This window comes from Plectropomus leopardus, chromosome 14 (genome assembly GCF_008729295.1).
Source record: "Plectropomus leopardus isolate mb chromosome 14, YSFRI_Pleo_2.0, whole genome shotgun sequence".
Lineage (NCBI taxonomy): Eukaryota > Metazoa > Chordata > Actinopteri > Perciformes > Serranidae > Plectropomus > Plectropomus leopardus.
Window position 1 is genome coordinate 6,289,632 of NC_056476.1, and position 27,865 is coordinate 6,317,496.

Consider the following 27,865-nt stretch of genomic DNA (forward strand, 5'->3'; position numbering starts at 1 on the left):
GATAAAGTGTGTAAAAAATATTCTATATTACATTGCAATGTTCACAACTAGTATGCAAAAGATGAGAAATATTTTTAAAAAGTGCATTATGCTACATTGTATGACACACTGTATACATGAATAGAAATAAGAATAGGAAATATAAAATATATGTGCCAATTAACAATACTGGCACATTAATGTGTCTGTAACTTATTTTAACTAGACTGGATTTCTGTACACTGCACACTGGAGGTCAACTTAATTATTTAGACTGAAGATATTTGCGTCTTCCAAAAAACTACAATCCCTCCATTGCACATTTTCCACATACATTTTGTGTCCTTTATATTTTGTCATTTTATATATTTAAATTGCCTCTATATATATTTTTTAATCTTATGTCATATTCTATTTAAATGAACTATTTTATTCTTCCTTTATGTTTATTGTTTTGTACCATTTTCCTCATATATGTAAATGTACTTGGCAATAAAACCGGATTCTGATTTTACACGTCATTTTTTTGGTAGATTCATATGTAACAAACCATTGCAGCCTAATTTATAGTATAAAATGGGCATACATTTTTTTGTAATCACTTACTAAAAACTAATAATAAAAAAAAAACTTACTCTACAAAGTAATGAGTTACCTATTAGTAACTACATGATTGTGCTGTTTTGTTTAAATCTATTTTCTCTGTAAAGACACAATTTAATAAAGCTAAAATTTGTTTTAATGAAGTACTGAGGCTGTTGGACAATGGTGAGGACAGATTTATGACCAACTTTTGAAGGAGGGGGGCGCTTGTTTGGGATTGGTCAGACCAGTCACAAGATGATCTGAGAATAAAAAAAAAAAACATTGAAAGCGTCCCTGCCATTCAGAGCAGCAGCTGCAGCTTCAGGGAATATTTAACTCCACAACAATGGTGAGTTGTTTGTTTTTGTAAAGACAGACTTGTCGTTGTTTACCTCTCTGCTTTTTAATCGCGTGCTTTTAACGAATGTGAAGTTTGTCGGACTATTGAGGAAGAGTGAGGTAGCGGATTGGCTGCCGATACCGTTAGCCTGTTAGCCTAGCACGAGTTCCACCCTCAGTCCATTTATCAATGTGAAGCTACACGTCACCGAAGTGTTGGCTTCCGGGGACGGATTTCAGAATAAAACTACTATGAGCGAAGAAACATCTATTAAGATAAAAATATGAATTGTTGATTAATTTGCTTTGGCAATTTGCACAGTGGTGGATGATGTACCTGAAAGCCACACTTGAGTAGAAGTACTGGTATGTCAGCAGAAAATGGCTCTGGTTGAGGTTAAGAAACTTGAGCAAATTGTGTGATTTCCTGCAAAAACAACTGGATAAAGTACTGAGCAACTTGACATAGAATAGAATAGAAGTACTTATAATAATTGTAAGTAATTGTTTTGTTTCAGCAGCAAATAAGAGAGCAGCAACTGAATGACATATAATGCAAAAGGCAAAATATATATATATACACAAAGGAAAGAACTTAACCTAATAAAAATAAAACAGAATAAAATAAACTAACAATAATAATAAAGATATGTACAGAGAACAAACAAAAGTCCCCTCACAGGACTAATTAAATATTTCTGCGTGGCCCAAAAATCAGCAAGAAATTAGTTACAAAAAAAAGGTTCATCATGACGATACCATAGAGAGAGTGCCCTGGAGTATTCTTTCTGATTTATCTTTTTAATCCTAAGAATAATTATTTGGTGACGGTTCAAGGTCAAACCTGCTATTAATTAATTGGAAATGTGATTAAATTATAATTCTGTTTGTCTTAATTTTTGTTAAAGGGATTATCTTTTTTGTATTCAATTTTAAATCACCATATGATCTGTTTTGTTTGTTGTGTTTGTGGTATTGTTGCACGTGTGTATGAATGTATTAGTGTCGATGTCAAAGAAATAAAAGTCCAGAGAATAAAGATTTTAAGTTTGTGTATGGAAATATTTGCTGATTATTATTATTATTATTATTGTTGTTGTAATGGCGTTATCGACTAATAATTTAAGTTAATATGATTCTGTCATCACTTCTCGAATTTTCCAGACATTGTGTGTGCTTTTATTTTGAAGCCCAGTGTAGCGGGCTTCCGGCAGTGTGTGTGTGCATCTTGTTGCAGCGTTGGTGTGTTTCAGCCCGTCTGCGTGAATGGAGCCGCTTTAACGCTAGCTCGCTCCGTTATCATGGAGAACATATTTTCCCTCCGGGTTTTATTTGACTGCGTGTCATGACAGCTCGACCGGCTCCAGTATCGAATAACTAATAAATAAACTGGCTGGTTTAACTTAACTGAACCCTGTTTACTGGCCGAAACAGCAGCAGACCAGTGAGCTAGCTGTCAGCGGCTGCAGGAATTTTAAAGTCAACCTGTGGCCACCTCCGGATTTTATTGTCCTGCCTCTTCCCTCATCATCTTCCCATGCATCCTGTTTTTCAGCTCTCCCAGTCCCAACCACAGACACTCCAGTCTCTTCTTAATCTGTAAAGATCTCTCCCCGAGCTCAGAGAAATCCTGACTCCCACCAGCCATCTGTTCAGGAAGGTGTAATTATAGAATTCAGAGACTCTGCAGAGACTCTTAAAGAGTTTATTTCTTTGTGCTGCAGTTATGTAACGCCGTGTGTGGACGTGACAGAGGTTCAATACAGTCCTGCTGAGACGGCTGTATTGTTGTCTTTCTGAATAAAGCCCGTGGGTCAGATTGGACTCACGCAGAAAGATACTTCAAAGAAAGTGTGTAGTTTTTGTAATTCAGGATACTTGCACAGCTTAGAAATTGAATGCATGAAAACCACTGGAAGTGACAATCTGCAACTCTGCAGCTGTCCTCCATACAAACCAAAAACCTATTTATTTGAATAGATAGATTGATAGATAAATAGATGTACTTTAAGTTTCATTACAGCATACATGGAAAATGCAATTATTATGGCTTTAATAGAGCCGACACAAAGTGACACAAGATACTCTTAACAGATCTCTGTACCCGTCCTAATTACTGTGAACTCATGAACAGTAATGATTATATGTCTGTGTTGTCCTTGTTTTGTTATTTATTATTTTTATTGATATGGACCTAAGAGTCGGAAATAAAGTTGATTGATTTGATTTCATTGCACAGGAGCAAGAAAATTAAACCTTTGCATATTCTGTAAAAATAAGATATACATCTAAAGAATATCTATTTAATTATTCAATGTAAAAATACACTTATATAATTTAAACTAAATATAAATTAGATTAAGATGTGTTTTTTCGTTTTTGTTTTTTAAGGATATGCTGGTGAAATTAATTTGAATCTGAACTTTGTCTGTGAAGGCAGATACTCTCCGAACCCTCTCACAATATATCATAATAATGTTTTTACACAATAATCTCTGGTGAACTGTCTTTTTGGTGTGTATTTGAACTTCGTTGTGTTTTGTGCATTGTGTATTTTTTCAGTTTATGTTGTTGTTTTTTTCTGTCATGTAAAATGTTAAAAGAGAATATACTATCATTCAAATAAATATATACTTAAATAGAAAAATAAAATGCAAATTTAGCATTAGATAAAGATGCCTACATATCTACTATCCATATTTTCTGATCTATAATGAATACTTTGTCATTATTGGTTACTGCCAGTAATACACACGTTATGAGGCACTGTGTGTTTTCTTTACATTGCCAAGCGTCTTGTGACTGGACAGGAGGCAATCTCTACATTTAACATGGACATGACAATAACCTGATTACAGCAATTACATTAGTCTACATGGTGTTAGTTATGTTCTATGTAAAGATGAATAAATCTTACTGTGTGGGTTGAGGAGCACAAAAATACCTCCAGTCTCTGCAGGAGTTTTTCACATTTTGCAGAACCTTTGCAAACATGTTTGTGTATGTAAAGTAGGTGGAAGTGAAAAATCCTCTAAATGACAATATGAACTTCTTATAGAGTCTAAAAGCTTTATGCTACACAGAACAAAGGCATCAAGTTACTGTTTCCTCTATTTTCGGAAATCAGAGCATCATGTAGCTGGGACAAAGGAAGTTAATGGATTTTAGGATGCACTCAGTGATGCAGATGCAATCTAACTGCAAAGGGTGGGAATCCCCAGTGGCCCCACTATACGATAATATCACGATACTTCAGCTGCAATACAATACTATTGCCATTTTCAATGTTTTGTAACAAAATGTGTATTGCGCTAACATATATTGCAATTTGCAACTGCAAATTATTTTGAAAAACTTTGTAAGCATCTTTTTTAAATTAAGTTTTCAGCCTGTTCACCTCAATTCAGTCATTTTTATTGCAATGAATTCTATCTAGTGGACTGAAAAATAAATGAATTTTATTATTGTAGTAGGCTGCAAAAGGTTATCTATTTGTCTTTGCAATATTGATCATTTATTTCATGAAAATTTGATAATAAAAGTCTGTGTACTGATACAATGTTGCAATGCAAAATATCACAATACAGTATTGCCGCGCAAAATATTGCAATATTATGCTGTATTGATTTTTTTTGTTGCATTCATAGTGACTACATATCAATAAATCAGACACATTGGTTTCATCCAGGTGAACAATGCAGTCTGCCTGCTGTATTATTTTTAGTTTTGAATCCAAAGATCAGGGCTTTGTTTTGTTAACTACGCACACAAACACAAATAAAAAACACACATTTCACTTGTGTACAGTGTCACTGCTTTTTGTTTATGAATTTGAAATTTAAACGACCATATTGGATGTTTTTATTTCTGTTTTTATCAGAGTGAATCACTGGTGGTGTGCGAGGTGGACGAAGATCTGGTTAAAAAGCTCAAGCAGTTCCGTTTCCGGAAGGAGACCAATAATGCGGCCATCGTTAGTGAGTATTGGCAACACAGTTTGTGTCAATCATTTCTTCCTTTATGTGTTTTTTGATAATGTGTCAAACAGTAATGGGAAATATCACAATTACATTAAGCTCTCATTATTTGTGCAGTGATATTTCAACTGCACAATACACTCTTATTTAAATCTTACCTATTCTTGCATTTATAGTGAACACACTTGTGGTATAATTCACATATTTGTATACATTTCTCACGTCTTTTACAAGATATATCTCATTATTTTTACTTATATAATTATATGCATATATTGTGTTATATATTGTAGAATTATGCACATTTTTTCTTCCATACGCCTTTAATTTCTATATGCCTATATATAGTTTAAAGGCAGCTATATCGCGTCCCAGTTTCCACTCGGGATCATTAAAATATTTTCTGATTTTGATTTTCTGATCTCTGATGATGTGAGGAGCTGAATCTAGTGGGAATATTAATCAATCATTATCACAGAGTGCCAGTAGAGTTATTTTTAGTGTGAATTCTTGTTTTTGAGGTATCAAAGTCCTTGGAAGTATTCAGAATTACAGAAAAAAGTAACATGAAATTAAACTGGAAAATGTGAACCAGCCATGGTGTGTATATTTCTTTATCTGAAGGGCAGAGGGAAGAGTTGCCTCCAAATACAGCAGGTGGTGTGACAGGCAGCGCAGCGTTGCATCTATTTGAGTATCACACTCAGCTTAAGCTTTATCCTCCACTATCTGTGGATCAAAATGTCATCGCTGCTTAATTGGATCAGGAGTGTGTTTGCATGGCACGGACTCCGACTCAAAGGCAAACACCTTTTACACAAGTGGCTTCTAATAGGAAATATGAGCAAATATATCACATTACATGTTTGTTTTGTTTACTTTTTTGTTCTTTTTTTAGATATTGTATTATTTTCATACTGCTGCTTCGACTACAACTACTAAACTCAGATGATGTTTCCATGCAGCTGCTGACTTTACATTTTCTGTGTATTTACCCCTCAGTGAAGATTGATAAAGACAAGCAGCTGGTGATTCTTGAAGAGGAACATGATGTAAGTTAACTATTAAACTTGTCATTATAATACGATGCACTTAACACTTTGAAAGCTGGATCAACGTTAGTTTTCTTGTGCTGCGTTCAGACGCCTTTCACAAGCTGCTTGACCCTTTAAAACCTGAACAAATTGGTTTGATATTTTTTTGAAAAACGTGGGAAATAAAAGTGATAACCAACTGTCAAGAAATGTCCCACGCATTTCAATAAATTACTAAAAGGTAACAAGAAAGTTACCCAAAAATTAGTTTAATTTGAGAAATGTCCAGAAAATTACATTTATAATTATTTTATATTCAAATTATGTCACAAAAATGATGCTAAAACATGACAGTAATATATATATATATATATATATATATATATATATCTGAGATGTACCTTTAAACTTGTTTTGGCCGCACAGCTGTTTAACATTAATGGATAATTGCTTTTTTTAGATAAAGTTTAACTTAAAACACGGCACAACAACAGGGACAGAATGCCTCACCTAACTGCTGATTACATACTTGTTTGTTTTTCTTTTTTTTTTTAGGATATTTCTCCGGATGATCTTAAGGATGAACTCCCCGAGAGACAGCCGAGATATCCTTTAATATGTGACCTGCCTTATTTCAACAGTATTTTAAGGATTTCTCCCCCTTCTTACATGAACTCTGCTGCATATCATCACTCTATGAAGTTAATGCTCTCCAGCAGTTACTCTAATTTAGGATTAAGTGTGATAATATATTCTACCTGGCCTGTGTTTTTACATTGTTTAACAGTAGATTCTTACTTGAAAGAGATCATTTTATTTGTTTTATCATCCTGATTAATTCTGTCTAGCCTTGTTAAATTAATTAGAAAGCCCTGCTACATTTCAGTAAGTGCTGAAATGAACAGTCCTTAGCACCAGGAACATTTGTCGTCTACAGTTATAAATACCAACATGATGACGGACGCGTTTCCTATCCTCTCTGCTTCATCTTCTCCAGTCCAGTGGGTAAGAGCACCTCTGGAGTCACACGTGAATAAATGGCTCATATTGTTCTCTGCACTGCTCTTTCATCAAGGACATTTCTGTTAATCTCGGCTTGTTTCTGTCCGGCAGGTTGCAAACCAGAGCAGCAGATGATGTACGCAGGAAGCAAAAACAAACTGGTGCAAACTGTTGAACTGTCCAAGGTCAGCGAGCTGCCTCCAACACTGGTGCCAAGTCATTATTAAAGCTGTCGATGGTAACTTTTAATAAAATGAACTTTTTGTCATATTAACTGACACAATATTCACACAGTAATAAATGAGACAAATAATCTGTGCAAAAATGTTTATTCCTCTGCCTGCTCTGATGCCTTGTTGTGCTTTTAATGGCCTTACACATGAACAATCACCGGCCGTCAGCTGCGGTTAGACTGTCAAACAAAGCAGCTCTGATCAAATATAAATCAAGACTCTTGTTACTGCATTGTCTATTTCTTGTCTTTAATGTTTTCAGACACATATTTTAGTCCACTATTTAACTCTAGAATGGGAACGTTAGTGAACCAGTCCCGTCCTATTAAAAACAGTGGAGCCGAGCTGAGTCGAACCCCCCGAATATGTTTCTGAAAACATCTGAGGTGAAAAATGGACGGTAGCAGAAATTCTGCAGTAACAGAATCTGGTTTCAGATTTGATCAGTGCTGCCTTTTTTGATCGGAGGAGTGATTGACATGACTGACAGCTGCGTTTGAGACTTCCTGACTGTGATTGGTTGTTTTCATTCAGCTGCGATAGATTCTTACAAATGCCATTAAAGCACTACGAGGTGGAGGAGGACCATGATCCACATCTGTCTCATGTACTACTGTCAGAAAAGATGACAGTTTCAAATATGACAAAAAGTTATTTACCAACAACAGCTTTAACATTGATCCAGAGTCATAATTAAGTTGAACTGGGGTGTAATAAATGCAACGCTGTAATCAGATTTTGCATGTTACTACTTTAAGCTAATATGATGAACATGGTGGTTGTTATACCTGATAAACATCACCACTGTGAGCACTTTAGCAAAGCTGCGGTAGAATTTGGCTCAAAGCTCTGCTAGGGCGGGGCGATAAAACGATAACGATATCAATCGCGATAGAAGTTTTCCTCGAATTGAAATATGAGACGTAATAGCCCAATAGCCAATAGCCAACAGCCCGCTCGAGGAGGACATGTCCAACAGCCCGTTTCAGCGCGCAAGTTCAAGTCAGAGTCCTGCAGTCAGGAGAGGTTTGCCTTTTATCAGCACAATGTGCTTAAATTTACCTTAAGTGTGTTTAAAATGGAGCTTTTAATTTTTATATAATGCTGGAAAGTTTAATGAATAATAATAAATCATACGTTTATTACACTCAAACAAATCATGGTCAAATGAAACTGTGTCAGTGTACTATGAGGGCAAAAAACAAACCAAAAAGCAAAATAAGTTTTAGTTTTTAATCCACTAGATACATTTTGCTGCAATAAAACTGATTGAAATAACATGAACAGACTGAAAACTTTATCTCATTTAACAAATATTGTCAAAAGTTTTCCTCTGGAGACATAATTTACATTTAAAAAATGTTAATAAATCACAATATATGTCATCACAACACTCAGCGTCAATCACAAAACATTTAACATTGCAATATTATTGTAGTGTGACTTAAATATTTTAACCCTAACCCTGCCTCTCAAGTCAGTCCCACCCCTAATTATTAACAGGTGCTGTGCTTTGCACTAAACTGCATCCCATGACTTTTCTTTTATTGTACTAAAAGAAAATTCTTGCTCATTTTTTTCAGGTGTTTGAGATCAGACAAACAGAAGACCTAACAGAGGAGTGGCTCAGAGAGAAACTCGGGTTTTTCGGCTAAAGTGATCTCACGCGGTGGTCTGGGATGTGAGGAGGATCCAGATTGCACAATCTCTTGGAGAAAACACGTCACAGTTAATGTTTCCCTCCTCTTTCGTACCAGACCTGATTTAAATAGTGTTTGCAAATATTTTCTCGGTTTTGGGCCTCTTTGGTAGAGTTTACTGCTTATTAATATTCAGTGTGGCACTAACTAAACCTCTCCCATCTGGCAGCCTGAAACTGAAAACACTATTTGACGCAGGTCTTCTTTTGTCTCCCATACGATCTCTCCATGTGCCAGTTATGTGTCTGTATTGAATTAACGCTCCCGTTATAGCTCTTAATGGTCAGAAATTGATAGTACTCATCCGCCCTTCCTTAAGCATGTTCATCCGGGAAGATTTTAAAGGCATTTTAACGGTTTTTGTTTCCTTCAGTAGTTTAAACTCAGCGTATTTTGCAACTCTGAACCTCCTGAGTTTCACCTTTTTCAGTTTAATCATTTTTAATAATTTTAGGGCGTCTTAATTTGATTATATTTTAGTTTTTCTGGCTTGTGTAGGGTTAAGTAAACTTTATAGCATTAATTTCCTTTTTTTGTGACAAACTTCCTGCCAGAACATCTGAACAATCACAGTTTCAATTTGTGCTTTAGTCTCTCCTTCAGTATTAATTTAAGGGCATTTAAATATCATTTTGGTAACAAGTTGTAATTGCACCAGTCTACAAACAAGACCATTCCTGAGACTTACATGTGATGTGTTGTACCTTCTCCTGTGCACATGAACAAGCAGGCAGACGCCCTCGAGTGGTGCTCATCACGCTGCAGATTAGTCCATCCTCAGATCACATCTTTTCGTCTGTTTAGAGAAAAAACAGTGTGACTCATGGGTAAAGCTGTACTCTGCCTTTGACCTGCATATTTGTTATATCACACTCCTGAAAACAATACTTCCGCTGAAACATTCCAGTTTATTACCGACAACAAACCTCCGTCTCTTGCGACCATGACAGTCTTGAAAACACTGCACACATGGGGGGGGGCGTTACCGGCCCTCTTTTTAATCTACTGGGCTACTCTGTGTAAGTGGGTCACTGTGTCTTTAGGGAGATTGTTAGCTAATGTTGTGCATTATAGCTATTTGCTGTGTTTAGTGTTAATGAATGTTGTTCTGATGTAAAGCCACGTTGATCGCTTAGCGGTGGTCGCAGCCTTGAGAATGACGGCTGTGAGTCCTCCAAACGCCAGTTGTGCTTGATATTTAGACTTGGTAGGTAAAAAGGGCAGCATCGATTTACATTTTCCATACAGAACAGGGGTCGACCTATAAAGCTTGTTACTGATATTTAGGCATCGAATGTGCAAGCAGCTCATAATTTGTGCCAATATCGAAGATCTACTGTGCGGTCTTTAAGTATTTGTAGATTTTTGTTGCTTTTCTCTGCTTTCTATCACGTCGGGTTTGAAATGAAACCCAGATAGAAGTTAACATGATGAATTTTAGCTTTCAGCACATTTCAAATCCAGGTCCGGTGTGTAGGATTTAGGGGGATACACTGGCAGAAATATAATAAGTATGTTTTCTTTTATGTATAATCTCCTGAAAAATAAGATTTGTTGTGTTTTTTTACCTTAAAATTAGCTGTTTATATCTACGTAAGGAGCGGGTCCTTGTCCACGGAGGCCACCATATTTCTACAGTAGCCTAGAATGGACAAACCTAACACTGGCTCTAAACAGGGCTATTTGCATTGTCCTAACAGTCACTATAGTTAGCAGCTCCTCCGCAACAAGTGATTAAAAAATAAACAAAACATTAAACTACGTTATTTGTTGTTTTTAGTGGTTTAAATTACCAGCTCTATTTGTTTTGAAAAGGAAGATACTTCTAAAGACAATTCAGTCCCACTAAAAACCTCCTGAATGTCTGGATCTTAAGTTATTGGTGCAAAAAATGTGAGTGCTCATTAGCAGGGTTAATGGCCCATCTCTGAAATGCCAAACAACATGGGAGAAACACTAACTTGTACTGTGAAGGTGCTTTATCCAGTGACTTTACTGGTTTTAATCACTTGATTTATTTGTTTTGGAGAGGTAGGGACCTCTGCGGATAATTCGGCTTGTGTTAAAAACCTCCTGAACATTGAAGGAAATCTAACCAGGAGAACTTTCAGCTGGTTGCAATTGCCAATATCCTCCACAAGATGCCACTAAATCCCCCTAAATCTTACACAATGTTCCTTTTAAATGACATAAAATGTGTCACTTACAGACTCTATTGTATGTTTTTGGCCATTTTTCATACCCCAAAGTGGCAGCTCTTCAGTAGGATCTGCTAAAGATCCTCTAAAAAAACCAACCCAACACACTAAAACCCCAAAGTTGGAAATACTTAAAGGATTAGCGGCTCTTAACAGCAGGCCAACCAGCCCCAGATAGTTAAAGCCACGTACTTAAAATCTGCAATTAAAATAAAATTATATTGCTGGTGCTACAACCCGGTTTTATATGAGTGGTGAGGGAGAAAACTCCATTATGCTGATGGTGGATGACTCTAGTGGCAGATTTCCGATTTCTCATAAAAGCTTAATATCAGCTCTGCGTGTTGGTCCGACCCTGATAAAGATAAACAGGCACAAATGAATTCCACATGTTCGCTCATCAGTGTCGTCTCTTACAGAGAAGCTCCTACTTTGGAGGCGGATAAAAGAGCATTGTAGCCGATTTAAAGCCCCAAAGCAGGAAATCTCCTCCTACTCGATTGTATGATGTCATACTAAGTCTACCATACCAATGCCTTGTCTTATTTTTATATTTTTTCATATTGTCATCTCTACTTGAAAAAAATAATGAGGCCAAAATTACACAAATATATTTTGGGAGAAAAGTAGAAGATGATTGGAGAAAAAAAATAGTTTGTTTTTTTCAGCTTTCTGATCTGTAAAATCCCAAATCTCTTTTTTTTTTCTATTTAAGTGTAATTTTGCCTTTAACAAATAATGGAAACTCTTCGTTTTTCCAGGGATCAGACTCAAAAGATGTATGCGCAGTCGCAGCATGTAATATAAAGTATATTATTTATGATTAGGGTTGCAGCGACACACTGACTTCAATGTAAACCGTTTTATGAAAATTGATGCTCATCACACCTGTAAATTCGCTTATCTACATTATTGAAAAACATGAACTGAGAATCTCAACTTTATTTTAGTCCTTTTCGAAAGGGGGACTTTCTATGCATACTTTAATTTAAAACAATTGGTTTCAAGTTTTAATCATAGTAATAAAACTTAAAAAAAAAAAAGTTTAAGCATCATTGTAACTGATAATAATAATACTTCTGTAATGCTGTGATACTGCGATATTTTCTGAAACGGTTATCATAAAGTAAAAGTCTCATACTGTTGCAACCCTTTTTATGATTTCCATTTCAGGGGTTAATCCAACAGGAGCAGTGGGTTTTAACTGTAACCACTTGTTTCACTGTTCACTGATCCCATTAATGCAAAAACTGACACTGTCGGCTCGACATTAAGCAGCATTATGCTGCTGTAGCACAAAAACTACAACATGACTGAGTCTGCTTTCACTTGAGCTGAAGTCGTACGCTGTCCTTTATGGGTAAAGAAAGTTTTGTGACCCTATGACCTGCAAATTTCAAAATCACGGCGACTATAAAAACATCTTTAGCTGTTGTCTTTAAAACAAATTTCTTAACACCTCTAAAATGCAGGGAGCTACTGTAAAAGAAGTGCATGCTTTAATGTCTGAATGGTTTTCATAAGCCTGGCAAAACATTTTCCTAATGACATATTCAAGAATGTGCTGCTCTTTTTCATGCATTTGTAACAATAAAGTTAATTTAATTAGACTGAATTTATTTGCATCCAGATCTACAATCTACATTTCAAACATCTGGTCTCTTACACTATATGAAATATTTACATACCGACAGTGCTAACTCACAAGAAACCCTCTGCTACTTCAGTTTTTCATGGAAATGGGTTATAATCTCCCCAGTATATGGTCTCCATAACAACCTTCAGTTTTGAGCCATGTATCTGGTTTTGTCCTGTGGATCTAGTAGCTTTCCCCTTCTGTGTGGTGAACCTGTCGTATATTTGGCCTCTTTTACTTTAACTTGCAGATATGTTGTTCGGCGCTCGGTGTCCTCTCTGATCAAACGCTAACTATTCGATTTTCTTTCCTTTGTAATAAAAACACACCTGAGACATGTATCATTACCAGCTGCCTCGTGGCATCCGTGAAACTTGAGATATTTGTATTTTTCCCATACTTTATAAAGTGTCTATTGTCCTATTGTCCAAATAAAAAATGACAGTGATGTTTAACCCTCTGGTTTCTGGAGACTGCTGTTTTCAAGCTGACATGTATGATGGTTCAGCACTGACCAGACGTGTGAAAAATTATACCATTTTACAGAGTAAAATAAACAATAAATACTGTAAGGCTAATGCATCTACGTCTATGTTGAGGGCACAGAACCTGCCATTTGTATATTTAATCGCATAATTTGTAGGTGCAATATAAATTTTGGTCTAAAAGGAAAAAAATCAAATATTGCATCAGTATTTTTCAATACAAAGCTCCTATGCTAAAAGGACATACCCCAAATAAAAGGAAAGTAAGGAATTTTAGAAAAGCTGGGATTGTTAGGAGAACAGGACTGATGGAAAGACTCGAAAAAGCACTGATGGGGGTTATCCCTGTGTTACCCAGCTCTATATTCCCTTAAAATAACACTTAACATCTGTCTTCCCAGTGATTTCAAAGATTTACAAATATTTGTTTATGTCTCTAAATATAAACTAACAGACAGCATTGCCTATTTTTTTGCCTCAAACCAGAAATGATAAAGTTTGTGGTCAGGATGGCCTGTTGAAAACACCAAAGCAGTCCTTCTCATTTTGCAGCTAAACAGTACACTTAATTGTTTCTGAACACATCTGAGACAAGAATTAGGCAATGAAATAACAGAATCGTGATTCATACTGACCAGTGCTGTCTAGTTTGACTGCAGTTGACACGCAGCAATTAATATAATTGACAGCTGAGACTCATTAGCTCTGGTCGGTTGTTTCTATTCAGCTGTCGTATACTCTAGCACAGTGGTTCTCAACTGGAGGGTTGTGGGTCCATTCAGAATTGACCACAAGTGACTTTTGAATGTGTCAAACATACTGTATATATATATAAAAAACACACAGCATTTTGAAATACAGTGAATTTCCAGCTTCAGAGCTTTTATTCTGAAATGCTGTATCAGTTTAGACCCGGAACATGTTTTATATATTTGTTCTGAGTCAACTTATTGTTAAATTAAAGATGCAGTAATTAATGACAAATCTGGACCCTCTGACTGGACCACTTTGGAGCCAGGAGGCGGAGAGAGATGACTTGTTTTTACAGAGTTTCTGCCATGTGTACTTATGTATGGATTTAGTCACAGTTTCAGCAAATATGAAAAAAGGTTCATTTTTATTTTTAATAAAAGTTACCTTCTTGTATTAAGAGGATACTGGGTAGGGAACACAGGACCCTGCGAACATAGAGCATTTTTGTGCATGCAGAACTGAAAGACATAAATTACTCCAGAAGATGGCAGTAATGCAATAGTAGGGATACTACTTAGTCAAACACTGACTGAAGAAGAAGACACGCTGACAAATCTAAAGTCGGTTGCGGAGCTGCCTGCATCATCCGCCGACCGAGCCAGGAACCGACGAGCAGAACCGGAGTAAAAAATGGCGTTCACATTCGCGGCCTTTTGTTACATGCTTGCTCTGCTGCTCACGGCGGCGCTTATCTTCTTCGCTATCTGGCACGTAAGTAGACATTTTGACAACTTCAGATTAGACTATCGGCCCGCCGGTACAACGGCGCTGATAAAAGTAGGTGAAAGAGCGAGGAGGGCTGGAAAAGCCAGGCCGGGGCTAACGCTACAGGCCAGCTTTGTGGCTTCAAAGCCGGGACGTTTTGGGGTTTTTTTACGTCGTTCGCCGCGGATCTTGACGACGTCTGACAGAACGCGTCCAACTCCATAGAAACTGCCGCGCGCTCGGTGTTCTGTAGACGTAACATGGAGACGCGTCCGTCCCAGAATGAATGGAACACACCCAGCCGTTGGCTAAAAGCTAAAGTTAGCTGTCAGTTCAAACATCATTATTTTGTCGTGTTATCGTTATCTCATACAGTTGTTTACCTTTTTATAACCGGTCACAGATTATTTTAAAAATAAATCAATTAAAAACGTCAAATGACTTCCCGGGCTTGTCAACTAATAGTTAGTAGTAGTTAATGGATAATAGTCAACAGCTACCAGCTTGTTAGCAGGCTTAGCTAACGGCCGGTCCGGGAACGACAGCCCGCTCTGTGATGCTGCTGTCACCTGCTTTCCTCGCGCTTCCCCAAATCTCACATGTTACATCTCGTTCGTTTTTTAATACGCTTCATTTTATCAACATCAAAATATCAACATAAGCAACGCTGATTTTGAACTTTTAGCTAACATTAACGAGTCCATGACCCAAACATTTAGATCGTTAACGTTACTCACGTCAACACCATAGCGACAGTTTTAAGTTCTGTACCAATGTGTCATGTACGATAATAGTAATAACACGATTAAGACAGTTAAATATGTTATTACACTGGTGTGTAACAGTAAAAAATTACAGGTGTGAACATGAATCATGTCGGCTGAGCTACAGTGCGTGCTTTGGTATGACAGTGAGGGTGATACATTTAGTCGATTATTCAAAACTAATAAAGTAAATACTTAATTTTATTTTTTAAAATAATTTTCCAAGCATTATTTGGTTTTAGCCTAATATTTTTGCTGAAAATGATGGTGAAACATCTAGTCTATTATTATAAATAATAATAAATAATAATTTAAATCATTTAAAAATATGCAACCATATCCGAACATTATTTGGTGTCAGCAACAAATTTATTTGCTGACAGTGATGGTAAAACATTTAGTTGATTAGTCAAAATAAATAAGAATAAAATTTAAAAATTAACTTCTTTTAAAGCATTATTTGGTGTCAGTCTCTCAAATCTTTTTGTTCTTTTTGACGGTGGATGATGAAACATTTAGTCAATTAGTCAACATAATATTTCTAATAATATAATTAGTTAAATAAAATTGCTAACTTTTTCCGAGCATTACTCGGGTTCAGTCTCTCAAATGTTTTTTCTCTATCATTTTGTTAATAATTGTGTCTTGGACAAAACTTACAAATTGAAAGCTTCTTTGATTATAGGTATTTATTAATTGGAAAAAAAAACAGATCATTTGACCATGAAACTAATAAGTTGCAGATCAATCAGAAAAAAAGCACGGCAAATATACATAAGAGGGGATTTTTTTTTCTGTTACAGGAAATATTGTATGAGACACAGTGTTTGTGTGAAATATTGTATATAGTGTACATTTAAATAATTTTATATAAATGAAGTTACTGCCTTTAGTGACATTTTATTGAAATAACATCATCCTGTTAATGTTGCATCTTACTGACTCAATTTAAAGCCATCTAATGCCAAATTTCATTATTTTGCTTGTTCATGAAATGTACATTTCTACTGAGCTGCTCTCTGTTTATGGAAACGTTGTGATCCTGTTCCCTCCAGATAATAGCATTTGATGAGCTGAAGACTGATTACAAGAATCCTATAGATCAGTGTAACACTTTAAATCCGGTAAGTGACTCCTCCGTATCTGACAAACCTTCCTTGGCTCTTTGACTGCATGCACAAAAATGCTCTGTTCAGAGGTCTTTCATTTATTTTAGGATAACTTTATCCGCCTTTCTGTCTTTTTCAATCATTTCTCTGCACTGTTATGCTAAATAACCTGCCTGTTATGACTTCAGTGATCTTGTCAGCTGTCAAACTCTAACGCCTTTTTGTTTTGTGTTTTCCTAATCTGCTTTTTTTTTTTTTTTTTTTTTTTACATTTTGTTAACGGCAAAAAGACAGTTGAAAAGGTCAAAAAGATTAAAAGAGTCAAAATTGCAATAAAGGTTTGTACCAATCTATTAAAATGCCCGCTCAGTTCAACTCAGTCTGCAGTCTTGTCATTTTGCACGGAGAAGTGTTTGCAAACGTCTTTTCAGTTAACTAATCTCAGAGTCGAGGGCAGAGTTTAACTCGGGATTAGACAAGGTGCCACCTGTTTTTTCCTGTCATGTAGTGGATTGTTTCTTTTTTTTATATTTTTATGAGCATTTTTGTTGCGGATTATTTTATTACTTGTTACCTTTAAAGTGAGCATTAACTGAAATAACGGATTGTGCCTCCTATCGTTCTGTCTTTACCTCATCTAACCCTCTTAATTGACTGTGTTAAACTGCTATTTTATACAGGAGACGACGTGTGTAGCTGTGGATAATATTAGCTGGGATGAAATATCCTGTGTTATTGTTAATTATTGTTTTTAAGTGTAGCTGTTAACTGAAAAGACTTGCAAATGCTCAAAACATGCATGATCTTTATTACAACCTACCCTTTGTCTGCAAATAGTGTTACTGGTAAATTCCCAGTAAACTCAGACAGGAAACTTGTCTTGAGTTTGAACACCACTGACACCAGGCCAGTACACTCTCCCGAAAAAGCTTTTTAAATTACAGTTTCACAGCAGTTCAGACAGATTAGATAATTGGATTTTGTAGCAAAGCTGTCGATCAGAAGATGCGGTGATGCTTGATTGGTGTTGGAGGAAACTGATTAAACGTTCCAGCTTTAAATTAAGCATAATTTCACTTTTCTGAGGTTAGTTCAATTTAGCAATTCACAGATTTGATCTACCGTATGAGGTCAGTTTTTGGCTCTAACCTGCATCACCTGTGGTTCAGAACAGATGGCTGCAGAATCCCAACACTCTCCAGCTCAGCAAAATTTGGGGCCGCTGATTGGTTAGTGATTTCAGTAGTAGGAGGAGTTATTTTAGGTTAAAAAAAAAAAACAAAAAACATTTTCCTCCGTGTCTAATCCACAGTACTATCTGCAGTTTTGACCAGTCTTTTTGCGTGTGGATTGTCAGCTCAGTTGGCACATTTTTTTTGAGCAGTTGTTTCGTATTTGGCAGCACAGTGCAGGATTTCAACACATTATAGCCCCCTTCCTCCCCCTCCTTTCTGCACCTACCTCCTCTTACACCTTTCCATCTGTGGGCTGTCGGTTGCCCCCCCCCTCCTGCTCTTTTTTGAATGCATGGCTTCCATGTGGTGCCTCCATCTGCCCCCCTGAACTCCCCGCACCACATCGAACTGTGTGAACCTGAGGCAGGCTGCTGCTGCATCAACACTGCTCGTGCTCACAGCATGGTCCAGCGTCGCCTGAGTGGGATGATCCGTAGATCTGCAAAAGAGATGTGCAATTTTTGTCAAGAGCAAGCTGTTGATGGGTTTCCCCCCCTTTTTTTTTTCTTTTTAAACTTGTCAGACTTGATGATGCATGACATATAATCAGGGTGGGAAATTAAACTTTTGTCTCCACTTGCAATATCTAGTAGATTTCTAAATTCTGCCAGCAGATCACATTATTTACAGCAAATTTGATGCTTGATTTGGCTCAAAACAGTCAAACATTGTTCTGCCACGTTAGAGGACGTCTGAAGGTAACGCAGGCCTCACTGTGGGAGTTTTAAGTCGGCCAAGCGAGGTCTTTTTTTTCCATAGTTTGACTCCAGTTTTGCAGGTGGCAGGTCTTAATTTTTCACCCTGTTTATTGTGGTACACATTGTGTCAGATCAGTGCATGATAACGCACTGTTCATGCACCTGCAGCACACTTGTGACTTTTTCTGCACATGTAAAAATGTGTATTAATAGAGCATCAAACTAGGCCTGAGCGGCACAGAAATATAAGAATCTATGTATGAAATGCATTCATGTAAGCGTCCTACTGTAGCTCATTAGTATTTCACTCCTGTCTTTGACTCTCTGTGGAGCTGGCTGGATTTTTTAGATGTCTGACTCTTTAAATAGCTCAGCTTCCTCTTTGTGAAATTGCCTTTGAGGCTCTCTAACTTTACACTGTTTTTGTCTTCTGACAAGTTTTAACTTCATTAAATGTAATTAGGTATTTTGCGTGGGCGGTTGAAGGATTTGTCCACAGATTATTGACAGTAAATTGACTAACAGGCTTAATTAAAGCAAAGGAGTTGGACTGATTGCTGGACTGATTGTTGTTGACGTTTTCTCTGTTTTTCCTCTTTCAGCTGGTGCTGCCAGAGTATCTCATCCATTTCTTCTTCTGCGTGATGTTCTTCTGCGCAGCCGAGTGGCTCACCCTCTGTCTCAATCTACCACTGCTGGCTTATCATGTCTGGAGGTGATAATCTCACACAAGGAATTTATTGTCTTTTCTTTCAATAAAAGTGTAGCAACAGTAAGCAGAGTTTCATCAGATTAAACGCTCGGTTTTGTTACCGTGCTGCAGGTATATGAGCAGACCTGTGATGAGCTGTCCGGGACTCTACGACCCAACAACCATCATGAACGCCGACATCCTGGCGTTCTGTCAAAAAGAAGGCTGGTGCAAACTGGCTTTCTACCTGCTGTCGTTCTTCTACTATCTCTACGGGTACGAAATACTTTTTTCTGCCTTGTTTTTTTGTTCTGAGCACTCGTGTTTTGGTTGGAGGTTCAAAAAGGAAAAGGGTAATTCGCACTGGATTTTAGTGTACCTGTTTGTAACAGTTGGGAAGATGGTTACGGTTATTCTGTGCAAATCTGCCACATTTCTACTTTTTGAAGTTAAAGTTTAGGGCAAATTAAGTATTCTAATAAATAAATGTCACAAATAGTCTCTTATTAAAGGAATACTTGTAATTTTGGGGAAATGTGCACAAACACTCTCTTGCTGAGTGAAATGTCAGCTCTGCTTGTCTTTAAGTGCTTATTTTTAAGTTAAGATTTCTTCAGTCTTCATCAATCAGGAGGTTTTTACCGGCCGTATTATTCACAGAGGTCACGTTTCCAAAAGGAAAAGGCACAATTATCAAAATCAGTTAGTTAACTGTCTCCTGACAGTAACTTAATATTTAGAGACGTTAAGAAAAACACGTACTTCTCATGTGCTGAATGGGATTAGTGTTTGTTCAGAGAAATATCTAGCAAATATCTGGCGTATCCGCACATCAAGTCGTTCCCGTCACAAGGATTTGTAATTGTTTAACATTGAGACAATTTTGTTTTGCTTTAACACCCCTTTAATCTGAGGTATTTGGTTTGTGGATCTATTATATTTTTCATGTTGGTTCATATTAATCATACAGTTAAGAGCTCCTCTCATCCGACTCAAGATGCCAAAATGTTGAGCTGTTTCTTTAACCGTAGCTGTATTTTTGGTCACAAATGCCTGTATAACAACACCTCTTCCTAAAATACAACGAGCTGGCAAACTGACGTATGGAGCATGAAAAACAAAACAAAAAAAAATGTCCAGATGAACGACATTCAGGGAGCCTATGGAGCCTAAAACAACAGCTTGCTGCTCTGAAAATATGTCGCAGGTGTGCGAAATGTTGCCGAAACAGGACCAGGATGTGCATTTTTTCAAACAAGCGACATTATTGCGAAAAAGCATCTAAATTCTAATTTCTGGTCTCTTTCCAACAGGATGATTTATGTTCTGGTGAGCTCTTAAACCGGACGATGAAGGAAAAGGACCTGCATGAACCGTAGACGACCAGACACTATGCTCTTAGTGCTGGAACACTGGACCTGCTGGAGACCAGCGTTCAGCAACACAAGACGCCATTTCTAGCGGACGAACTCTCGACCACCCCCCCACACACACAGCGCAGAGTGTCATTTTGGAAACATTTAGCCCGTTTTAAGAGAATATCTCGGTCGCAGCGTTCCTCTCATAAGCACTATAGTTTAAATTTTATGGAAAACGAGGACAAACCTGAATGGACAAGTTTTTTGTTTTTTCCTTCTTTTTTTTTATTTTTAAAGGTGTGGTGATTTTGATGCTTGGGATTTAAATAAAGTTTTTTTTTCATCTTGGTTCCCCACTTTTGAGTGTTTACAAATTTAGGTAGACATTTTCAGGTGTGCATTATCTGTGAGAATCTGAGCTGAACTGCGTTAGCTTTTCCTGTGAATTAGACTCTGGGCTTTGACGGCTAATTTAAACCCGCAGCGTGATTCATCATCATCACTAAAACAAACGGTTAAATGCAAACTACACTTCTGTTCTTGCTCAAGGATACATGGGGTCTAAAAAAAAAAAAAAAAAAACGGTTGTTTTGGGACGTGAAGGTGCGGTTTTGTACAGTGAGGGCTGAAGTGCATGGGTTATTATCACTTAGTGTTGCACAGCGACAATCACAACCTGGTTGTCACATCAGTTTTCAGACTTTCTGATGTATCGTTTCCATACTTCAGACTTATCTATCATCACATTAACATCATGTAATCCCTGTTGAAACCAATGGCAATATTTGTTTTAAGTGTGAATCCAGAGTAGGCAGCGATGTGTCCGTGACCTGTATTTCTGTAGAATCGCCCTCGCAGCAGCTATCGATAAAATAAAAAGGTAAACTCAACAGTATACCAATATACTCGGCATTAGGGAGCAACAGTGCTTCAATTCTGCTTTTCGCGTTTGAGCTTTAGTGGCAAACTGCTGGTGTGCCATACTGTTGAATGTACCTTTTTGAAATTCCTTAACTGTTTTTGTCGTGTGCATTTTGTTCATTTCAGCACCAAATGTTCTCCAGCATTAGCATCAACAATGTTTATTTATTCTTTTTTTTTTTTTTTTTTTTTTTTAAATCGTCTCCAAGATATCAAGTACTCCTCACTGTCGGCTCGTTTCCAGAAATCGAATCTGGAAAGGTTTTTTTTTTTTTTTTTTTTAGAATCAAGGCCATTAAAGATAAAAGTTTTCATAAATACTGGAGTATTTATTGCCATTTTCAAGTGTGTACATTTATCAGGGAAAGGGATGGTCATTTGTCACAGGTAACATTTTTATGTATTAGATCCCATCGTGTCACATCTAGGAAATGACAACTTGAGTTTATTTGAATCTAAATAAAACTATCCCACTCTTATCATGGACTGTTGTTTTAACTCAGTACCTTTTAAGGTTTTCAAGCACGCAAAAGCATGCATTTTTATTGACCATGTTAGCAGGCTGGCCAATAAAAACGATTAGAAATATTTGGGGGCAGGAGAGCACCGTTCAACAGTGCTACAGCTTTAGAGACAAGACATAATGTTTACATCTGAAAAGCCCCCATCCAGTTTATTTTTAAGTATAGTATTCAAGGTCGAGAGTAAAACCTCTGAGTTAACGCCCTCAACCTTCTGAACAAAAAGCTCATTATCAGAAATGCACGTAAAAATTTAAACTGAACACCCCAGCACCATTTCCTCATCAAGTCTTTAATTTGATTGTAATGAGGATGAAAAAAAGCAATATATTATAATACTCGCTTAAAGTGCAATCAGAGAAAACAATTAAATCACACACAGTCCGGAAACCATCGCTGAGAAATGAGAGTTTGAAGAGATCGATATTTTCTCGTCTCGCTGATCTGAAGACAGTTGATCACCGAGACACTGATCGCTCTATGGGGACCTCTCTGCTTTCTTGATAGGCTGCGTATTTTTCCTGAAACTCATGGAGGAAGTTGTATTGCTGCAAAAAAGAAAAAACATGTTGGTTAAAATATTTGTAGATCAAATATTAAATTTTAAAAGCCACAATTCACAGAGAATGAGCAACAATAAACACAAATATTACCAAACATACTTGAGGTTCTGCATGTTTTAGCTAAATAAATTTATTTAAAAAAATTATTTTATTTTATTTTATTTTTTTACACGTTACTGCTGAACATATCGACTTTATTTTACATTGTCACCCTACAGATAAGCATTTCCATATGGCCTAGGAAAATCCATGTGTTCAAACTTATTTTTCACGTAGACAGGGCTCTAAAAAAACATTTTAAAAAATCTCTTAAAGTGGCCTAAAACTGCGTGTGGACAAGAGGCCAAAACATGGAAGAAAATATCTGAAAAAAATGAAAATACACATATTTTTTATATATATATATATATAAATCCATGAGAAAGAAATTTAACATTTGAGGTTTTCAGAATTCATTAAATATGGGTGATATGGAGAAAATCAAATACTTTTTCACCAAATATACTGATGAAGACTGTGACAATATGGGGCAAAAATCTGTTTCTTTAAATACCTGTACAGGTGTTGAAAATACCTAAAATTAAAATGGAAGAATCTTTTTTTTAAAGCACCACTAAGGACGATCTTTCAAAATACTGAATCATTGCTCGTTTAAAACGGAACATTGGTAAAAGAAAACTGAAGTATAATACTTAAGCCTGCTGAGTTTCTTTTTTAAATGACAATGAAATAAGCGAAAACAAAAGGCAGCCTACAGGGGTTGAGGTTGAGGTTTGCAGTGGAAAACAGCATTAATGCTAAATAATGAGGTAAACACGCAGAAGCTGCAGTAAGCTATAAAAAATCCTTAAATGCCACAGATTTAGAGAGGGAGAAATGCAACCTCTCACCTTCACGGTCTGTATCGCTCCTCCTCCTCGGTGCTCCCTGAGGATTTCAATGGCTTTGTTTGCCGTCATTGTTAGAGAGAGCTGAAGCAGCAGACAGGCGGTGACTGAAAACATGAGACGACCGTGTGATCAGAGCAGAGAAATAAACAGACTAAGCAGTATTTGACATTTTTCACAAAGGTCAAACTTTTCAGCGTAAACTAACATATAAAGACAAACACATTGATCTTGGCTGACGTGAAAAATGACCCAAATAACATTATTCAAAGTAAAAGTAAACGTACTTAATCCGGAGCGTCCCAGGCCTCCGTAACAGCTAAAGGGAAGGAGAAAAAAAAGATCCAATCAGATGCTAAAAGCTGGAGGCAAGTTGTTTGGTTGTATAACAGGAGGAGTCCCGAGGGGAAGTGTTACAGAAAATAAGTGTCTTTGTGGGGAGATGTTCTCTGAGCACTGTCTGGCACTACAAAGGTTTAAAAATACTTCAAATATTAAAAAACACAAAGGGAGATCTCTCACAGAGAGTCTGGCTGGATCTGTGTTTATTTTTTAACCCTCGCTGACCCACTCTCTATGTTTGCATGCTGGGCAGAAATACCCTGCCACACATTTGCGTAGTTAACTCTCACACATACGGCCGGACCAGAACAACCGGTTTGATTTTGTTGTCTGTTGAGAAGCTTCGTTTCAGCCGATTTTACGCATCCTGGTTTAAAAAAGTGACACATGAACCTTCTTTGAACTGCTCTGAGGCTGCGGTCAGTAGTTGTGGTTACACAGAGTTTTCTACTCCAATAATAATTATAATTAGCACTGAATTCTGACTTTAAAGAAAAAGAAAAGTTGCTCATTTAAATTGTGAAAAGGCTCTGGTTTAACCACAAATCTTTACACACTTTGTTTACACAGGAAACATTTGTTGAAAAAAACAAAAACAAATTTAATCTGTTGTCACATCACAAAAGCTACTAATCAGACAAAACCTCGCCAAAGTGAGAAACACTTTGTTGTTATGAATATGTCACTCAAACTGAAGTGCTCATGTGCAGTGATATTTGAGTTAAGTTTGCTTGTTATTCATGAACCTTTCTGGCTACAGAAAACCGTCGGTGGAACCAGGAAAGAAAAAAGGCTTTCCTTCTTTTCACTAGTTTTAAGGGCGGCTCCATTATTTATTTTTTGTGTTTAGAGGTTTTTATATCATGCTGTAACTTTCTAGTTTTGTTGCTGATGTATTAAAATCTGAAAATTCTAATTTTGGTTGAAGTGTGTGTGTTTTAGCATTAAAAAAAAGACCTTACGTAGCTTTTTACACAATGTCTTGACAACATATAAACCCACGTACTGCTGCCAACACCACGTTAGTTCATTTTTGAAAGTCAAAAAATGAAAAATAAAAAAATCGAGGCAGCAGGAAGCAAACCAACATCCATGTGCTGTGAGGTAAAGTTACGGCTTCTTTCAAAGGAGTCTGGTGGCTTTGCAGAAAGCACAGATAATACTTTCACTTCCCTGTGAAAGGGCTGTCTGATGACAGAGTAAAGTGCTGTTTCCTACGTCACCGTTTTTCCATAACGGCTGAATGAGAGTTTCAATTTGAAAACAAACAACTGAAACCAAAAAAACTCCACTGGAAAAAATAACATTCATCATCAACAGCCAACTCATTTTGTAGGTCTAAACATGTACATAGTTTCTGTAAAACATTCAGCCAACTGGCAGGAAAACAAAAGTGCTCTACTTGTTGTAACATGTCAACTTGTAAAAACCTCTTTTGACAGCCGCTCGAGTCTGCCAGGTAAAATAATTCAAACACACCGAGTAGTTTTTGAAGCCATTTGTCTGTTTGTCTTTTATCCAAAACAAAGAGGGACATAAATAATACTCAACATTATCTGAGATTTCAATAATGTGTCATTCGTTTAATACTTGTGCAGCTTTTAAAGCTATTTTGTCTTTATTCCAAATCTCATCAGTTCACTTACTGGATCACGGTCCTCCTGTTGTTCTCCAGGTTGACCTGCAGCTCCTCCAGGATCTGGCAGCACTGCTCCATCTCAGGAGCGTCTCCGTCTGGAAAGGGCGTGTGGTGAACTGTGAAGCCTCGCTGCCGGTAGACCTCCAGCAGGGAGGGGACCCTGTATTTGTTAAGCTCTCCTCTGGTGCAGAAAACAAACACCTCCTGAACACCCTGGTTCTGGAGCTCCTCTGTTAACAAGAAAGAAGACAGGATGTAAAACAACAAAACTTTCACACTTAGAAAGTGAGCTGAATTAACGTTACGATATAAGATTCTACAAAATAACTCACACTACATTTATCATCCTTACTGATCGGAGATAAAAAAGTTAAATAAAAGCTGAAATCTGCCTGTGAATGTTTGTTGATTGTTTAAAAGCATTTTATTTCTGCACCAGTAAGGATTAAGATCATCTTACCGACGTCTCTTTCAAGATTCCTGCGGATATCTTTGTATTTGCAGCCTGAAGTCAGATAAAGGAAACAGGTTTTTATGATCAGCTGCACAAAAACGTACAATTAAATAAAAGCACAGATAGATGAAATGCTGTATTACATCTTTACCTGGCAGTGCACATATCCCAAGAAACTGCGAGCACTCCACTATGGACAGAGGCAACCTTAGAGCCAATAAAAATATAATATACATGAACATGGCAATGCTTATTTTACTTTAATATTCATTGAAATACAACGACCATCTCTGTAGAACCAATTACTTCCATCACCACAATCAAAGTTTCCATTATCATTCAAAAAAAAAAAACATCTGAAAAGGCTCTCATCATTTCACAGATTAATTTGTAAAAGCATTTTATGTTGTAGATACAAACTTTTTTGTAATTCATGCATTTGTATCAATTTTGTAGTTTGATTATGAAACTTTGATAATTTGTACAATCTTTGTTTTCATCTTTTAGTGTATTATTATTGCTATTTAATAGGAGAGGTATCTTTCTAAGCCAAGTTTAGCTTTGAACCTCTTCTGCACAATGTTTTAAACTTTTCAAATACTTTTCTATACACATATCCATGCAAACAAACCTTCTAAACTAAAACTAAAAACACTTCGCCCTTTTTAAACAGACTGACTTTCACTCTCACTTCCTCAAGACAAAAGGAAAACTGCTGAAACTCACCAGGAGATGCGGAAGGGCGTCAGCTGCTCCTCTCCAATCTCCTCCTCTTCAGATGAGGAGTCAAACTCTGTCGTCCTCATGGCTACAGCCCAACACACTGTAGAGACACGAGGGGGGACACTGAAATTCAACAATCAGCCCACTGACTTCACATTAAGTGCACTTAAATTAGTACTGATGATACTCAAGACTTTGTCACTAATATTTTTTTTTTTTAAAAAAGGTGGATTTTAAGAATACAAAGAAACCAGAAAATTCACTCAAAAACCTTATCAAACAACTGTGTGGCACACTTAGGAAATTATTTGCAGCTTAGTAAAATTCAGGGTGTACAAACAAAAAACTAAAATTGTACATTATATCACAATAGCGCACCAAATACTGCTATAATAAAGCTTATAATGTCAATTTGGGATTAAACACTCGCTACAAAAACATGTATTTGTTTATGACTAAATTACATTATGCAGGTTTTTGTTTCATTATGTGCCGTTCCCCTGAATTTCACACCGCCATATGGTGTCGTGCTACTATGTATATAACACGCTAACACCAGGGAGGGTATGGTCCTTTAAATAAGATTACGTGTCAGCGAGTAGCTAGGCTACACACCAGCCTGTATGTAAACTATGAATTAAACATGCTTTAGTCTGGCTAGTAGCGATCATTTTCTCCTCTACCCAAAAGGTAATAAGAGACAAATGAAGACAACATCACATTTAACATTAAAACGTACGAAATGCTGTTTGCAGAGTAATTTGCTGCTGATAGTAGCTAACGCTAGCTGCTCATCTGTCAAATCGAAATCTAAAAACAGAAAACGATTAAACTAAAATCTTCATCAGAAGAGCATAAATAGCTGCGTAACATTACAGAGATACATATCTGTGTATAAATATGCGGTATATATTTGTAGTTTTTCTAAATCCTCACCGGTCACGCTCTCGTCCTCTCGGCTGTTTTGACAGCTCCGTCAGCTGCTGCTTCGATTTGAAAATTCCTTGAGCTCAGCAGCCAATCACGTTCAAGTACTGTCCTCTGACCACGCCCCTCTCAAAACGAAGGAGGCACGTGTGCGCTCGATTTATGCTGCGGGATGACCCACGCGGGCGGAGTGTAGAAAATCAACATTCATGAAATTTCCAAAAATGAGAGATAATAATCTATCGCCTAAACACTGGTGATATAATCTGTTTATTCAATAATACCCAAGCTGTTTGATGAGTGTTGTAAATATACAATAACTATACATTAAACACTATATTGAAACGAGAACAAAAATACAGTAATATACTGCACATAAACAGGCCATGACACAATATGAGCCTCAC

General features: G+C 36.9%; 3 protein-coding genes across 3 annotated transcripts; 2 read left to right on the forward strand and 1 right to left on the reverse strand.

Moving 5' to 3' along the window:
- Positions 1 to 838: 838 nt before the first annotated feature.
- gmfb (glia maturation factor, beta) lies at positions 839 to 11,639 on the forward strand. Its single transcript, XM_042501415.1, has 7 exons — positions 839 to 913; positions 4,784 to 4,880; positions 5,883 to 5,932; positions 6,470 to 6,519; positions 6,837 to 6,919; positions 7,028 to 7,101; positions 8,733 to 11,639. Exons 1-7 carry the CDS (start codon positions 911 to 913, stop codon positions 8,802 to 8,804), a joined length of 429 nt encoding a protein of 142 aa, XP_042357349.1. The 5' UTR covers positions 839 to 910; the 3' UTR covers positions 8,805 to 11,639.
- Positions 11,640 to 14,465: 2,826 nt separating this feature from the next.
- Positions 14,466 to 21,881, forward strand: cnih1 (cornichon family AMPA receptor auxiliary protein 1). Its single transcript, XM_042500404.1, has 5 exons — positions 14,466 to 14,632; positions 16,446 to 16,514; positions 19,035 to 19,147; positions 19,256 to 19,399; positions 20,437 to 21,881. The coding sequence occupies exons 1-5, from the start codon at positions 14,552 to 14,554 to the stop codon at positions 20,462 to 20,464; spliced, it is 435 nt and encodes a 144-aa protein (XP_042356338.1). The 5' UTR covers positions 14,466 to 14,551; the 3' UTR covers positions 20,465 to 21,881.
- Positions 21,453 to 27,517, reverse strand: cdkn3 (cyclin-dependent kinase inhibitor 3). Its single transcript, XM_042500403.1, has 8 exons — positions 27,468 to 27,517; positions 26,535 to 26,631; positions 25,960 to 26,015; positions 25,815 to 25,859; positions 25,362 to 25,584; positions 23,661 to 23,692; positions 23,377 to 23,480; positions 21,453 to 22,471 (listed from the first exon to the last, which is right to left on the reverse strand). The coding sequence occupies exons 2-8, from the start codon at positions 26,612 to 26,614 to the stop codon at positions 22,382 to 22,384; spliced, it is 630 nt and encodes a 209-aa protein (XP_042356337.1). The 5' UTR covers positions 26,615 to 26,631; positions 27,468 to 27,517; the 3' UTR covers positions 21,453 to 22,381.
- Between the last annotated feature and the right edge of the window lie 348 nt (positions 27,518 to 27,865).

Bases quoted from the DNA above. Each gene is read 5' to 3' on its own strand.
- gmfb (XM_042501415.1), top strand. The intron at 4,881-5,882 runs GTGAGTATTGGC...TTTACCCCTCAG, and splicing joins CAATAATGCGGCCATCGTTA to TGAAGATTGATAAAGACAAG. The intron at 5,933-6,469 runs GTAAGTTAACTA...TTTTTTTTTTAG, and splicing joins TTCTTGAAGAGGAACATGAT to GATATTTCTCCGGATGATCT.
- cnih1 (XM_042500404.1), top strand. From the start codon at position 14,552: ATGGCGTTCACATTCGCGGCCTTTTGTTACATGCTTGCTCTGCTGCTC. The intron at 16,515-19,034 runs GTAAGTGACTCC...TTCCTCTTTCAG, and splicing joins AGTGTAACACTTTAAATCCG to CTGGTGCTGCCAGAGTATCT. The intron at 19,148-19,255 runs GTGATAATCTCA...ACCGTGCTGCAG, and splicing joins CTGGCTTATCATGTCTGGAG to GTATATGAGCAGACCTGTGA.
- cdkn3 (XM_042500403.1), bottom strand. From the start codon at position 26,614: ATGAGGACGACAGAGTTTGACTCCTCATCTGAAGAGGAGGAGATTGGA. The intron at 23,693-25,361 runs GTAAGTGAACTG...CCTTCCCTTTAG, and splicing joins AACAGGAGGACCGTGATCCA to CTGTTACGGAGGCCTGGGAC. The intron at 22,472-23,376 runs GTGAGAGGTTGC...TCTTTTTTGCAG, and splicing joins GAGCGATACAGACCGTGAAG to CAATACAACTTCCTCCATGA.